The following is a 14,697-nucleotide window of genomic DNA, read 5'->3' as shown; positions in this document are numbered from 1 at the left end:
CTCCCAGTCCTACCTCATCTACCATTTCTCCAGGTGAGATCAAAAGCCACAGATGATCTCTGACTAACACAAACCAAATCAAGAGTTTACCAAAGAAGCCATGACAGACTCCCATTCCCACTAACACCCGCCCACAACCCTACCCACCCCTTCTCACTTTCCCTCCTGTCTTCTTGCAGAAAATAGCGCCCGAGCTGGACGAGTTTTTCCAGCAGCTGAGGAAGAAAGTGAAGATTGGTGTTGTGGGAGGTTCCGATTACATCAAGATAGCCGAGCAACTGGGGGAAGGAGAGGAAGGTGAGGCTGCTTGGTTTTGGTTTTCTGGTCAATGAGGGTGTGAAACAGGAAGCAGTGTTCCCTGGATCATTCATTGTTATGCGTGGCTAGTTTTTGAGATTTTTTTTGCGAGGCCACCCACACACGCTATTTAACGTGGAACAAGGCTTGTGCCTACCTTCCAGGCTGCTGTGTGCCAGCTTAGCAGAAGCATTGGTCAGAAGTTTCCTTGGCGGATACCAGTTCTGTCCCATTAGCTGGCTGGGCACCGTGATGGTTCATGGATATATTGTCAGTATTGCTGAAAAGAAAGACATGCTATCAAAGCTTTCCACCCTGCACTCATCAGGACAGCTCACATGAAATTACCAACCGTAACAGGGGAACAACAATTTACACTGCATTAGACGAGAGCGCTGATTGGTTGGCAAGTGGACTCTGACTGGTGGAAGCATTACCATGGAGAGTGCAATATGGAACAGTTAACTGCCCAGCTTTGTTCAAATTCAAACTGGGCAGGTCGACTCTGGTCAAGACATTGCCCTGAGGAATGAACCAGGGAATGGCTGTCCCTTCAGCTTTTGTTTAGTTGAAAAAGGCAAGAAACGCAACCTCCTATCCCTTGCATATTTCTGATACATAGATGATAAATTTGCTATATTTGAATCCGCAGCTGCATGTAAGAATTTCCTGCATACCTTAATGGGTTCCTCAAATTCATCTTTGAAATGAGCAGTCAAACAAGTTCCCTTTTCTCAACGTGCTACTTGAGAAATTTTCCAATGGGCTCCCTACTACTGTCTACTGCATGCCTACCTTCACTGGTCAATATACACATTGGGATTCTTACAGTTCCACACGCTATCAGATTGGTCTTATCAGCTACCTCGTAAATAGGGCCTGAGCCATTTGCTCAGCATGCAAACTTGACACTGAAGTATGGGCATCAAAGACATCCTGCAGGATAATGGCTACACTGATCAGATCAACGCTCGCTGTACATCACCCAAACTCATGAACAGGCCTAAGGCCATCACTTTCGCCTCTGAAAAGTGCCCAGTCTACCTCAGATTACCCTGGAAGGGCAAGGTATCTCAACAATTTGAGCATCAGGTGAAGCTAGCTGTTTCACGCTGCTGCTATGCATGAGCAACACAAATGGTATTCACCACTAACAGGATGCTGCTGTCAAGCCAAAAGGATATTCTGCATATCATACAAATGAGTGATGTGATAAATGGATTTCAGTGCTGGTATGATGCCAGGTATACAAGCCATGCATCCCAATGATTGGTGGATCGTCTCAAACAACCACATCCGTTCAGCTGTTCAGACTGTACCCAACCAGACTGTACTTGCAAAACCTCAAAACTCCATCACTGAATGTGATTCTGTGATTGGATAACACTTACCAAGCAATCTCGATTGTGCTAACATTTCCACTGAAAGCCAAGTTAAGATTGTCAGTGGGGCTCGCAATATGCATGCTAGAAGCCACATATATTCCTTTGCAGACAGAAGGAACATGTGCACAATTTGAGCCTTTTTCAACTAAACAAAAGCTTAGGGAACAGCTATTCCCGGCTTCATTCCCCAGGGAAATACCTTGACCAATCAGAGTTGACCTCCCCAGTTTGAATTTGAACAAAGCTGGGCAGTTACATGCTGAATTCTCCATGACAAAACCTCTACCAGTCAGAGTCCACTTGTCAACCAATCAGCAGTCTCTTCTCACGCAGTATAAATTGTTGTTCCTCCGTTACTGTTGGTTTTTCTTGTGTAGCTGTCCTGATGAGTGCAAGATGGAAAGCTTTGCTAGCATGTCTCTTTTTTTAGCAATACTCAACTGCTGAACTAACAAATGACTACATATGTTGTCAATGGTCAGACGGAAGGTAGTCCTTCTTCTTTAGCTGTTCCTCTGTCCCCAACCAGAGGAGTATGTCTGTGGTTTGGTCTCATCTGATCTGAGCACCATATCCCATGCTTACCCACCTCTCCATTCCTTTCTGCAGTCATTCAGAAATTCGATTATGTCTTTGCTGAAAATGGAACAGTCCAGTACCGAGACGGAAAGTTCATCACAAAGGAGGTGAGTTCATAAATCAAATAAGTGAAGCCATTACAGCCAATACCAAAACCACATTCAGGCTTATGAATTTCTAACACAGCTTTTGAATCAAAAACAGAAAATGCTAGAACATTATTGAAAAGAGAGACATGTTGCTGAACCTTTTTATAAGACCATAAGACATAGGAGCAGAAATAAGGCCATTCGGCCCATTGAGTCTGCTCCGCCATTCAATCATGGCTGATAAGTTTCTCAACCCCATTCTCCCTCCTTCTCCCCATAACCTTTGATCCCCTTGCCAATCAAGAACCTATCTATCTCGGTCTTAAATACACTCAATGACCGGGCCTCCACAGCCTTCTGTGGCAATGAATTCCATAGATTCACCACTCTCTGGCTAAAGAAGTTTCTCCTCATCTCTGGTCTAAAATGTCCTTCCCTTTACTCTGAGGCTGTGCCCTCGGGTCTTAGTCTCTCCTATTAATGGAAACATCTTCCCCACGTCCACTCTATCCAGGATTGTCCTTCACTCATCAGGACAAATACTATTCTTCTGTAGTACAAGTTGTTGTGACTGTTTGAAATTTGGTATTTTTGCATTTGGTCTGATGAGTGCAAGATAAAAAGCTTCAGCAACATGTCTCTCTTTACAGAAATATTCAAGTAACTACTAAAATGCTACAAATACTTGGCAGGTCAGGCAATTAAATACATACTTTGAATCTGTCTTCACAAAGGAGGACACAAATAACATACCAGAAATGTTGGGGAACACAGGGTTTAATGAGAGGGAGGAACTGAAAGAAATCAGTATTAGTAGGGAAATGGTGTTGGAGAAATTGATGGGATTGAAGGCCGATAAATCCCCAGGGCCTGATAATCTATATCCCACATAAGAGATTAGTGTGTAAAATTAAAGCGCAAGGGATTGGGGGTAGTGTATTGAGATGGATAGAAAACTGGTTGGCAGACAGGAAACAAAGAGTAGGAATAAATGGGTCTTTTTCTGAATGGCAGGGAGTAACTAGTGGGGTACTGCAGGGCTCGGTGCTGGGACCCCAGTTATTCACAATATATATTAATGATTTAGATGAGGAAACTAAATGTGATATCTCCAAATTTGCAGATGACACAAAGCTGGGTGGGAGGGTGAGCTGTGAGGAGGATGCAGAGATGCTTCAGTGTGATTTGGACAAGCTGAGTGAGTGGGCAAATGCATGGCAGATGCAGTATAATGTGGATAAATGTGACGTTATCCATTTTGGTAGCAAAAACAGGAAGGCAGATTATTATCTGAATGGCTATAAATTGAGAGAGGGGAATGTGCAACGAGATCTGGGTGTCCTTGTACACCAGTCGCTGAAGGTAAGCATGCAGGTGCAGCAGTGTGGGAAAGAAGGCAAATGGTATGTTGGCCTTCATAGCGAGAGGATTCGAGTACAGGAGCAGGGATGTCTTGCTGCAATTATACAGGGCCTTGGTGAGACCACACCTGGAATATTGTGTGCAGTTTTGGTCTCCTTATTTGAGGAAGGATGTTGTTGCTATAGAGGGAGTGCAGCAAAGGTTTACCAGACTGATTCCTGGGATGGCGGGACTGACATATGAGGAGAGATTGAGTCAGTTAGGATTATATTCACTGGAGTTCAGAAGAATGAGGGGGGGATCTCATAGAAACCTATAAAATTCTAACAGGGCCAGACAGGGTAGATGCAGGAAGGATGTTCCTGATGGTGGGGGAATCCAGAACCAGGATTACAGTCTGAGGATATGGACTAGACCATTTAGGACTGAGATGAGGAGAAATTTCTTCACCCAGAGAGTGGTGAGTCTGTGGAATTTGCTACCACAGAAAGCTGAGGCCAAAACATTGTATGTTTTCAAGAAGGAGTTAGATATAGCTCTTGGGGTGAGAGGGATCAAAGGATATGAGGAGAAAGCGGGAGCAGGCTATTGAGTTGGATGATCAGCCATGATCATAATGAATGGCGGAGCAGGCTCGAAGGGCTGAATGGCCTCCTCCTGCTCCTAGTTTCTATGTTTCTATGCTTCATATGTTAATTCCATAGATGGTCTATCGGGGGTTTTCCCAGTGCCTCGCCTCCACATGTGAGTCTGGACAGTGTGTCCCTGTGGGCCCAGCCCCCATCGAGCTGCAGTGCACTGACGACACTGGCCTATGCGCACACTCAGAGGCCAAGCTCCAAACTATGGTCGACACATTCACAGAGGGGTAGGAAGGAATGGGCTGTAGGCTAAACATGCGGAAGACAAAGGTCCCCCGCACAACACTTACCCCCCCGCACAACACTTACCCCCCCCGCACAACACTTACCCCCTGCACAACACTTACCCCACCCCGCACAACACTTACCCCCCCGCACAACACTTACCCCCCCCGCACAACACTTACACCCCCTGCACAACACTTACCCCACCCGCACAACACTTACCCCCCCGCACAACACTTACCCCCCCGCACAACACTTACCCCACCCCGCACAACACTTATCCCCCCCGCACAACACTTACCCCCCCGCACAACACTTATCCCCCCCGCACAACACTTACCCCCCCCGCACAACACTTACCCCACCCCGCACAACACTTATCCCCCCCGCACAACACTTACCCCCCCGCACAACACTTATCCCCCCCGCACAACACTTACCCCCCCGCACAACACTTACCCCCCGCACAACACTTACCCCCCCGCACAACACTTACCCCCTGCACAACACTTACCCCCCCGCACAACACTTATCCCCTGCACAACACTTACCCCCCTGCACAACACTTACCCCCCCTGCACAACACTTACCCCCTGCACAACACTTACCCCCCCTGCACAACACTTACCCCCCCGCACAACACTTACCCCACCCCGCACAACACTTACCCCCCCGCACAACACTTACCCCACCCCGCACAACACTTACCCCACCCCGCACAACACTTACCCCCCCGCACAACACTTACCCCACCCCGCACAACACTTACCCCCCCCGCACAACACTTACCCCCCCGCACAACACTTACCCCCCCGCACAACACTTACCCCCCCCGCACAACACTTACCCCACCCGCACAACACTTACCCCCCCCGCACAACACTTACCCCCCCTGCACAACACTTACCCCCCGCACAACACTTACCCCCCCGCACAACACTTACCCCCCCGCACAACACTTACCCCCCCTGCACAACACTTACCCCCCCTGCACAACACTTACCCCACCCCGCACAACACTTACCCCCCCTGCACAACACTTACCCCCCCTGCACAACACTTACCCCCCCTGCACAACACTTACCCCCCCTGCACAACACTTACCCCCCCTGCACAACACTTACCCCCCCTGCACAACACTTACCCCCCTGCACAACACTTACCCCCCCTGCACAACACTTACCCCCCCTGCACAACACTTACCCCCCTGCACAATACTTACCCCCTGCACAATACTTACCCCCCCGCACAACACTTATCCCCTGCACAACACGTACCCCCCCCGCACAACACTTATCCCCTGCACAACACTTACCCCCCCGCACAACACTTACCCCCCCCGCACAACACTTACCCCCTGCACAACACTTACCCCCCCCGCACAACACTTACCCCCCCGCACAACACTTACCCCCTGCACAACACTTACCCCCCCGCACAACACTTACCCCCTGCACAACACTTACCCCACCCCGCACAACACTTACCCCCCTGCACAACACTTACCCCCTGCACAACACTTACCCCACCCGCACAACACTTACCCCCCCGCACAACACTTACCCCCCCTGCACAACACTTACCCCCCTGCACAACACTTACCCCCCTGCACAACACTTACCCCACCCGCACAACACTTACCCCACCCCGCACAACACTTACCCCCTGCACAACACGTACCCCCCCGCACAACACTTACCCCCTGCACAACACTTACCCCCCCGCACAACGCTTACCCCCTGCACAACACTTACCCCCCTGCACAATACTTACCCCCCCGCACAACACTTACCCCCTGCACAACACTTACCCCCCCGCACAACACTTACCCCCTGCACAACACTTACCCCACCCCGCACAACACTTACCCCCCCGCACAACACTTACCCCCTGCACAACACTTACCCCCCCCGCACAACACTTACCCCCTGCACAACACTTACCCCACCCCGCACAACACTTACCCCACCCCGCACAACACTTACCCCCTGCACAACACTTACCCCCCCGCACAACACTTACCCCCTGCACAACACTTACCCCCTGCACAACACTTACCCCACCCCGCACAACACTTACCCCCTGCACAACACTTACCCCCCCGCACAACACTTATCCCCCCGCACAACACTTACCCCCCCGCACAACACTTACCCCCCCGCACAACACTTACCCCCTGCACAACACTTACCCCCCCGCACAACACTTACCCCCTGCACAACACTTACCCCCCTGCACAATACTTACCCCCCCGCACAACACTTACCCCCTGCACAACACTTACCCCCCCGCACAACACTTACCCCCTGCACAACACTTACCCCACCCCGCACAACACTTACCCCCCCGCACAACACTTACCCCCTGCACAACACTTCCCCCCCCGCACAACACTTACCCCCCCGCACAACACTTACCCCCCTGCACAACACTTACCCCCCTGCACAACACTTACCCCCCCGCACAACACTTACCCCCCCGCACAACACTTACCCCCCTGCACAACACTTACCCCCCTGCACAACACTTACCCCCCCGCACAACACTTACCCCCCCGCACAACACTTACCCCCTGCACAACACTTACCCCCCCGCACAACACTTACCCCCTGCACAACACTTACCCCACCCCGCACAACACTTACCCCCCCGCACAACACTTACCCCCCCGCACAACACTTACCCCCCCGCACAACACTTACCCCCCGCACAACACTTACACCCCCGCACAACACTTATCCCACCCCGCACAACACTTACCCCCCTGCACAATACTTATCCCCCCGCACAACACTTACCCCCCCTGCACAACACTTACCCCCTGCACAACACTTACCCCCCCGCACAACACTTACCCCACCCCGCACAACACTTACCCCCCCGCACAACACTTACCCCACCCCGCACAACACTTACCCCCCCGCACAACACTTACCCCACCCCGCACAACACTTACCCCCTGCACAACACGTACCCCACCCGCACAACACTTATCCCACCCCGCACAACACTTACCCCCCCCGCACAACACTTACCCCCCCGCACAACACTTACCCCCTGCACAACACTTACCCCACCCCGCACAACACTTACCCCCCCGCACAACACTTACCCCCTGCACAACACTTACCCCCCTGCACAACACTTATCCCCCTGCACAACACTTACCCCCCCGCACAACACTTACCCCCCCGCACAACACTTACCCCCCCGCACAACACTTACCCCCCCGCACAACACTTACCCCCCTGCACAACACTTACCCCACCCCGCACAACACTTACCCCCCCGCACAACACTTACCCCACCCCGCACAACACTTACCCCCTGCACAACACTTACCCCACCCGCACAACACTTATCCCACCCCGCACAACACTTACCCCACCCGCACAACACTTATCCCACCCCGCACAACACTTACCCACCCGCACAACACTTATCCCACCCCGCACAACACTTACCCCCCCGCACAACACTTACCCCCTGCACAACACTTACCCCCCCGCACAACACTTACCCCCCCGCACAACACTTACCCCCCCGCACAACACTTACCCCCTGCACAACACTTACCCCCCCGCACAACACTTACCCCCTGCACAACACTTACCCCCCCGCACAACACTTATCCCACCCCGCACAACACTTACCCCACCGCACAACACTTACCCCACCCGCACAACACTTACCCCCCCGCACAACACTTACCCCCCGCACAACACTTACCCCCCCGCACAACACTTACCCCCCCGCACAACACTTACCCCACCCCGCACAACACTTACCCCCCCGCACAACACTTACCCCCCCCGCACAACACTTACCCCCCCGCACAACACTTACCCCCTGCACAACACTTACCCCACCCCGCACAACACTTACCCCACCCCGCACAACACTTACCCCCTGCACAACACTTACCCCCTGCACAACACTTACCCCACCCCGCACAACACTTACCCCACCCCGCACAACACTTACCCCCCCGCACAACACTTACCCCCCCGCACAACACTTACCCCCCCGCACAACACTTACCCCCCCGCACAACACTTACCCCACCCCGCACAACACTTACCCCACCCCGCACAACACTTACCCCCCTGCACAACACTTACCCCCCCGCACAACACTTACACCCCTGCACAACACTTACCCCCCCGCACAACACTTACCCCCCTGCACAACACTTACCCCCCCGCACAACACTTACCCCCCCGCACAACACTTACCCCCCCGCACAACACTTACCCCCCTGCACAACACTTACCCCCCCCGCACAACACTTACCCCCTGCACAACACTTACCCCCCCCGCACAACACTTACCCCCTGCACAACACTTACCCCCCCGCACAACACTTACCCCCTGCACAACACTTACCCCACCCCGCACAACACTTACCCCCCCGCACAACACTTACCCCCCCGCACAACACTTACCCCCCCGCACAACACTTACCCCCCCGCACAACACTTACCCCACCCCGCACAACACTTACCCCCCCGCACAACACTTACCCCCCCGCACAACACTTACCCCACCCCGCACAACACTTACCCCCCCGCACAACACTTACCCCCCCGCACAACACTTACCCCACCCCGCACAACACTTACCCCCTGCACAACACTTACCCCCCTGCACAACACTTACCCCCCTGCACAACACTTACCCCCCCGCACAACACTTACCCCCCCGCACAACACTTACCCCCCCGCACAACACTTACACCCCCCGCACAACACTTATCCCCCCGCACAACACTTACCCCACCCCGCACAACACTTACCCCCCCGCACAACACTTACCCCCCTGCACAACACTTACCCCCCTGCACAACACTTACCCCCCCGCACAACACTTATCCCCCCCGCACAACACTTACACCCCTGCACAACACTTACCCCCCCGCACAACACTTATCCCCCCCGCACAACACTTACACCCCTGCACAACACTTACCCCCCTGCACAACACTTACCCCCCCTGCACAACACTTACCCCACCCCGCACAACACTTACCCCACCCCGCACAACACTTACCCCCCCGCACAACACTTACCCCCCTGCACAACACTTACCCCCTGCACAACACTTACCCCCCCGCACAACACTTACCCCCCCGCACAACACTTACCCCCTGCACAACACTTACCCCCCCGCACAACACTTACCCCACCCCGCACAACACTTACCCCCCCCGCACAACACTTACCCCCCCGCACAACACTTACCCCCCTGCACAACACTTACACCCCCTGCACAACACTTACCCCCCCGCACAACACTTACCCCCCTGCACAACACTTACCCCACCCCGCACAACACTTACCCCACCCCGCACAACACTTACCACCCTGCACAACACTTACCCCCCCGCACAACACTTATCCCCCCCCGCACAACACTTACCCCCCCGCACAACACTTACCCCCCCGCACAACACTTACCCCCTGCACAACACTTACCCCCCCCGCACAACACTTACCCCACCCCGCACAACACTTACCCCCCCGCACAACACTTACCCCCCCGCACAACACTTACACCCCCGCACAACACTTACCCCACCCCGCACAACACTTACCCCACCCCGCACAACACTTACCCCCCCGCACAATACTTACCCCCCTGCACAACACTTACCCCACCCCGCACAACACTTACCCCCCCGCACAACACTTACCCCCCTGCACAACACTTACCCCCCCGCACAACACTTACCCCACCCGCACAACACTTACCCCCTGCACAACACTTATCCCCCTGCACAATACTTACCCCCCCCGCACAACACTTACCCCCCCGCACAACACTTACCCCCCCCGCACAACACTTACCCCACCCCGCACAACACTTACCCCCCTGCACAATATTTACCCCCCCGCACAACACTTACCCCCCCCGCACAACACTTATCCCCCCCGCACAACACTTACACCCCCGCACAACACTTACCCCCCCGCACAACACTTACCCCCCCGCACAACACTTACCCCCCCCGCACAACACTTACCCCCCCGCACAACACTTATCCCCCCTGCACAATACTTACCCCCTGCACAACACTTACCCCCTGCACAACACTTACCCCCCCGCACAACACTTACCCCCTGCACAATACTTACCCCCCCGCACAACACTTATCCCCCCCGCACAACACTTACCCCACCCCGCACAACACTTACCCCCCCGCACAACACTTACCCCCCCGCACAACACTTACCCCACCCCGCACAACACTTACCCCACCCCGCACAACACTTACCCCCCCGCACAACACTTACACCCCCTGCACAACACTTATCCCCCCTGCACAACACTTATCCCCCCTGCACAACACTTATCCCCCCTGCACAACACTTACCCCCCTGCACAACACTTACCCCCCTGCACAACACTTACCCCCCTGCACAACACTTACCCCCCCGCACAACACTTACCCCCCTGCACAACACTTATCCCCCCTGCACAACACTTATCCCCCCTGCACAACACTTATCCCCCCTGCACAACACTTACCCCCCCGCACAACACTTACCCCCCTGCACAACACTTACCCCCCTGCACAATACTTACCCCCCCGCACAACACTTACCCCACCCCGCACAACACTTACCCCCCCGCACAACACTTACCCCCCCGCACAACACTTACCCCACCCCGCACAACACTTACCCCCACGCACAACACTTACCCCCCTGCACAACACTTATCCCCCCTGCACAACACTTATCCCCCCTGCACAACACTTACCCCCCCGCACAACACTTACCCCCCTGCACAACACTTACCCCCCTGCACAATACTTACCCCCCCGCACAACACTTACCCCACCCCGCACAACACTTACCCCCCCGCACAACACTTACCCCCCCGCACAACACTTACCCCACCCCGCACAACACTTACCCCCCTGCACAACACTTATCCCCCCTGCACAACACTTACCCCCCCGCACAACACTTATCCCCCTGCACAACACTTATCCCCCCCGCACAACACTTACCCCACCCCGCACAACACTTACCCCCCCGCACAACACTTACCCCACCCCACACAACACTTACCCCCCCGCACAACACTTACACCCCCTGCACAATACTTACCCCCCTGCACAACACTTACCCCCCCGCACAACACTTACCCCCCTGCACAACACTTACCCCCCCGCACAACACTTACCCCACCCCGCACAACACTTACCCCCCTGCACAACACTTACCCCCCTACACAACACTTACCCCCCCGCACAACACTTACCCCACCCCGCACAACACTTACCCCCCTGCACAACACTTATCCCCCCCGCACAACACTTACCCCACCCCCGCACAACACTTACCCCCCCGCACAACACTTACCCCACCCCGCACAACACTTACCCCCCTGCACAACACTTATCCCCCCCGCACAACACTTACCCCCCCGCACAACACTTATCCCCCTGCACAACACTTACCCCCCCGCACAACACTTATCCCCCTGCACAACACTTACCCCCCCGCACAACACTTATCCCCCTGCACAACACTTACCCCCCTGCACAACACTTACCCCCCCGCACAACACTTACCCCCCTGCACAACACTTACACCCCCTGCACAACACTTACCCCCCTGCACAACACTTACCCCCCCGCACAACACTTACCCCACCCCCGCACAACACTTACCCCCCCGCACAACACTTACCCCACCCCGCACAACACTTACCCCCCTGCACAACACTTATCCCCCCCGCACAACACTTACCCCCCCGCACAACACTTATCCCCCTGCACAACACTTACCCCCCCGCACAACACTTATCCCCCTGCACAACACTTACCCCCCCGCACAACACTTATCCCCCTGCACAACACTTACCCCCCTGCACAACACTTACCCCCCCGCACAACACTTACCCCCCTGCACAACACTTACACCCCCTGCACAACACTTACCCCCCTGCACAACACTTACCCCCCTGCACAACACTTACCCCCCCGCACAACACTTATCCCCCCCGCACAACACTTACCCCACCCCGCACAACACTTACCCCCCCGCACAACACTTACACCCCCTGCACAACACTTACCCCCCTGCACAACACTTACCCCCCTGCACAACACTTATCCCCCCCGCACAACACTTACCCCCCCGCACAACACTTACCCCCTGCACAATATTTACCCCCAATGCTCCCGCTGCACAACACTTATCCCCCCCGCACAACACTTACCCCCCTGCACAACACTTACCCCCCCCGCACAACACTTACCCCCCTGCACAACACTTACCCCCCTGCACAACACTTACCCCCCTGCACAACACTTACCCCCCCGCACAACACTTACCCCCCCGCACAACACTTACCCCCCTGCACAACACTTACCCCCCTGCACAATACTTACCCCCCTGCACAATATTTACCCCCCCCCCACACAACACTTACCCCCCTGCACAACACTTACCCCCCTGCACAATACTTACCCCCCTGCACAATATTTACCCCCCTGCACAATATTTACCCCCCTGCACAATATTTACCCCCAATGCTCCCGCTGCACAACACTTATCCCCCCCGCACAATACTTACCCCCCTGCACAACACTTACCCCCCTGCACAACACTTACCCCCCTGCACAACACTTACCCCCCTGCACAATATTTACCCCCAATGCTCCCGCTGCACAACACTTATCCCCCCCGCACAATACTTACCCCCTGCACAATACTTAACGCCCCCGCACAATACTTACCCCCTGCACAACACTTACCCCCCTGCACAATACTTACCCCACCCCACACAACACTTACACCCCTGCACAATACTTAACCCCCCCGCACAACACTTACCCCCCTGCACAACACTTACCCCCCTGCACAACACTTACCCCCCTGCACAACACTTACCCCACCCCCGCACAACACTTACCCCCCTGCACAACACTTACCCCCCTGCACAACACTTACCCCACCCCGCACAACACTTACCCCCCTGCACAATACTTAACCCCCCTGCACAACACTTACCCCACCCCGCACAACACTTACCCCCCTGCACAATACTTAACCCCCCTGCACAACACTTACCCCACCCCGCACAACACTTACCCCCCTGCACAACACTTACCCCCCTGCACAACACTTACCCTCTGCACAACACTTACCCCCCTGCACAACACTTACCCCCCTGCACAACACTTACCCCCCCGCACAACACTTACCCCCCTACACAACACTTACCCCCCCTACACAACACTTACCCCCCTGCACAACACTTACCCCACCCCGCACAACACTTACCCCCCTGCACAACACTTAGCCCCCTGCACAACACTTACCCCACCCCCGCACAACACTTACCCCCCTGCACAACACTTACCCCCCTGCACAACACTTACCCCACCCCGCACAACACTTACCCCCCTGCACAATACTTAACCCCCCTGCACAACACTTACCCCACCCCGCACAACACTTACCCCCCTGCACAACACTTACCCCCCTGCACAACACTTACCCCCCTGCACAACACTTACCCCCCTGCACAACACTTACCCCACCCCGCACAACACTTACCCCCCTGCACAACACTTACCCCCCTGCACAACACTTACCCCACCCGCGCACAACACTTACCCCCCTGCACAACACTTACCCCACCCTGCACAACACTTACCCCCCTGCACAATACTTAACCCCCCTGCACAACACTTACCCCCCTGCACAACACTTACCCCCCTGCACAACACTTACCCCACCCCCGCACAACACTTACCCCCCTGCACAATACTTAACCCCCCTGCACAACACTTACCCCCCTGCACAACACTTACCCCCCTGCACAACACTTACCCCACCCCCGCACAACACTTACCCCCCTGCACAATATTTACCCCCCCCCGCACAACACTTACCCCCGCACAACACTTACCCCCCTGCACAACACTTACCCCCCTACACAACACTTACCCCCCTGCACAACACTTACCACCCCGCACAACACTTACCCCCGCACAATACTTACCCCCCTGCACAACACTTACCCCCCTGCACAACACTTACCCCCCTGCACAACACTTACCCCCCCGCACAACACTTACCCCCCTGCACAACACTTACC

At 54.9% G+C, this 14,697-nt stretch overlaps 1 protein-coding gene across 1 annotated transcript in view; it reads left to right on the top strand.

Moving 5' to 3' along the window:
* LOC121271484 (phosphomannomutase 1-like) overlaps positions 1 to 14,697 on the top strand; it is a 56,831-nt gene that overhangs the window by 6,347 nt on the left and 35,787 nt on the right. The window contains exons 2-3 of the mRNA XM_041177465.1: positions 180 to 297; positions 2,292 to 2,368. Of these exons, the coding sequence (XP_041033399.1) occupies positions 180 to 297; positions 2,292 to 2,368 (195 nt within the window). The remainder of the gene's footprint in view (positions 1 to 179; positions 298 to 2,291; positions 2,369 to 14,697) is intronic.

This window comes from Carcharodon carcharias, chromosome 31 (genome assembly GCF_017639515.1).
Source record: "Carcharodon carcharias isolate sCarCar2 chromosome 31, sCarCar2.pri, whole genome shotgun sequence".
NCBI classification, from domain to species: domain Eukaryota; kingdom Metazoa; phylum Chordata; class Chondrichthyes; order Lamniformes; family Lamnidae; genus Carcharodon; species Carcharodon carcharias.
This window is presented reverse-complemented; position numbering and strand designations above follow the sequence as displayed.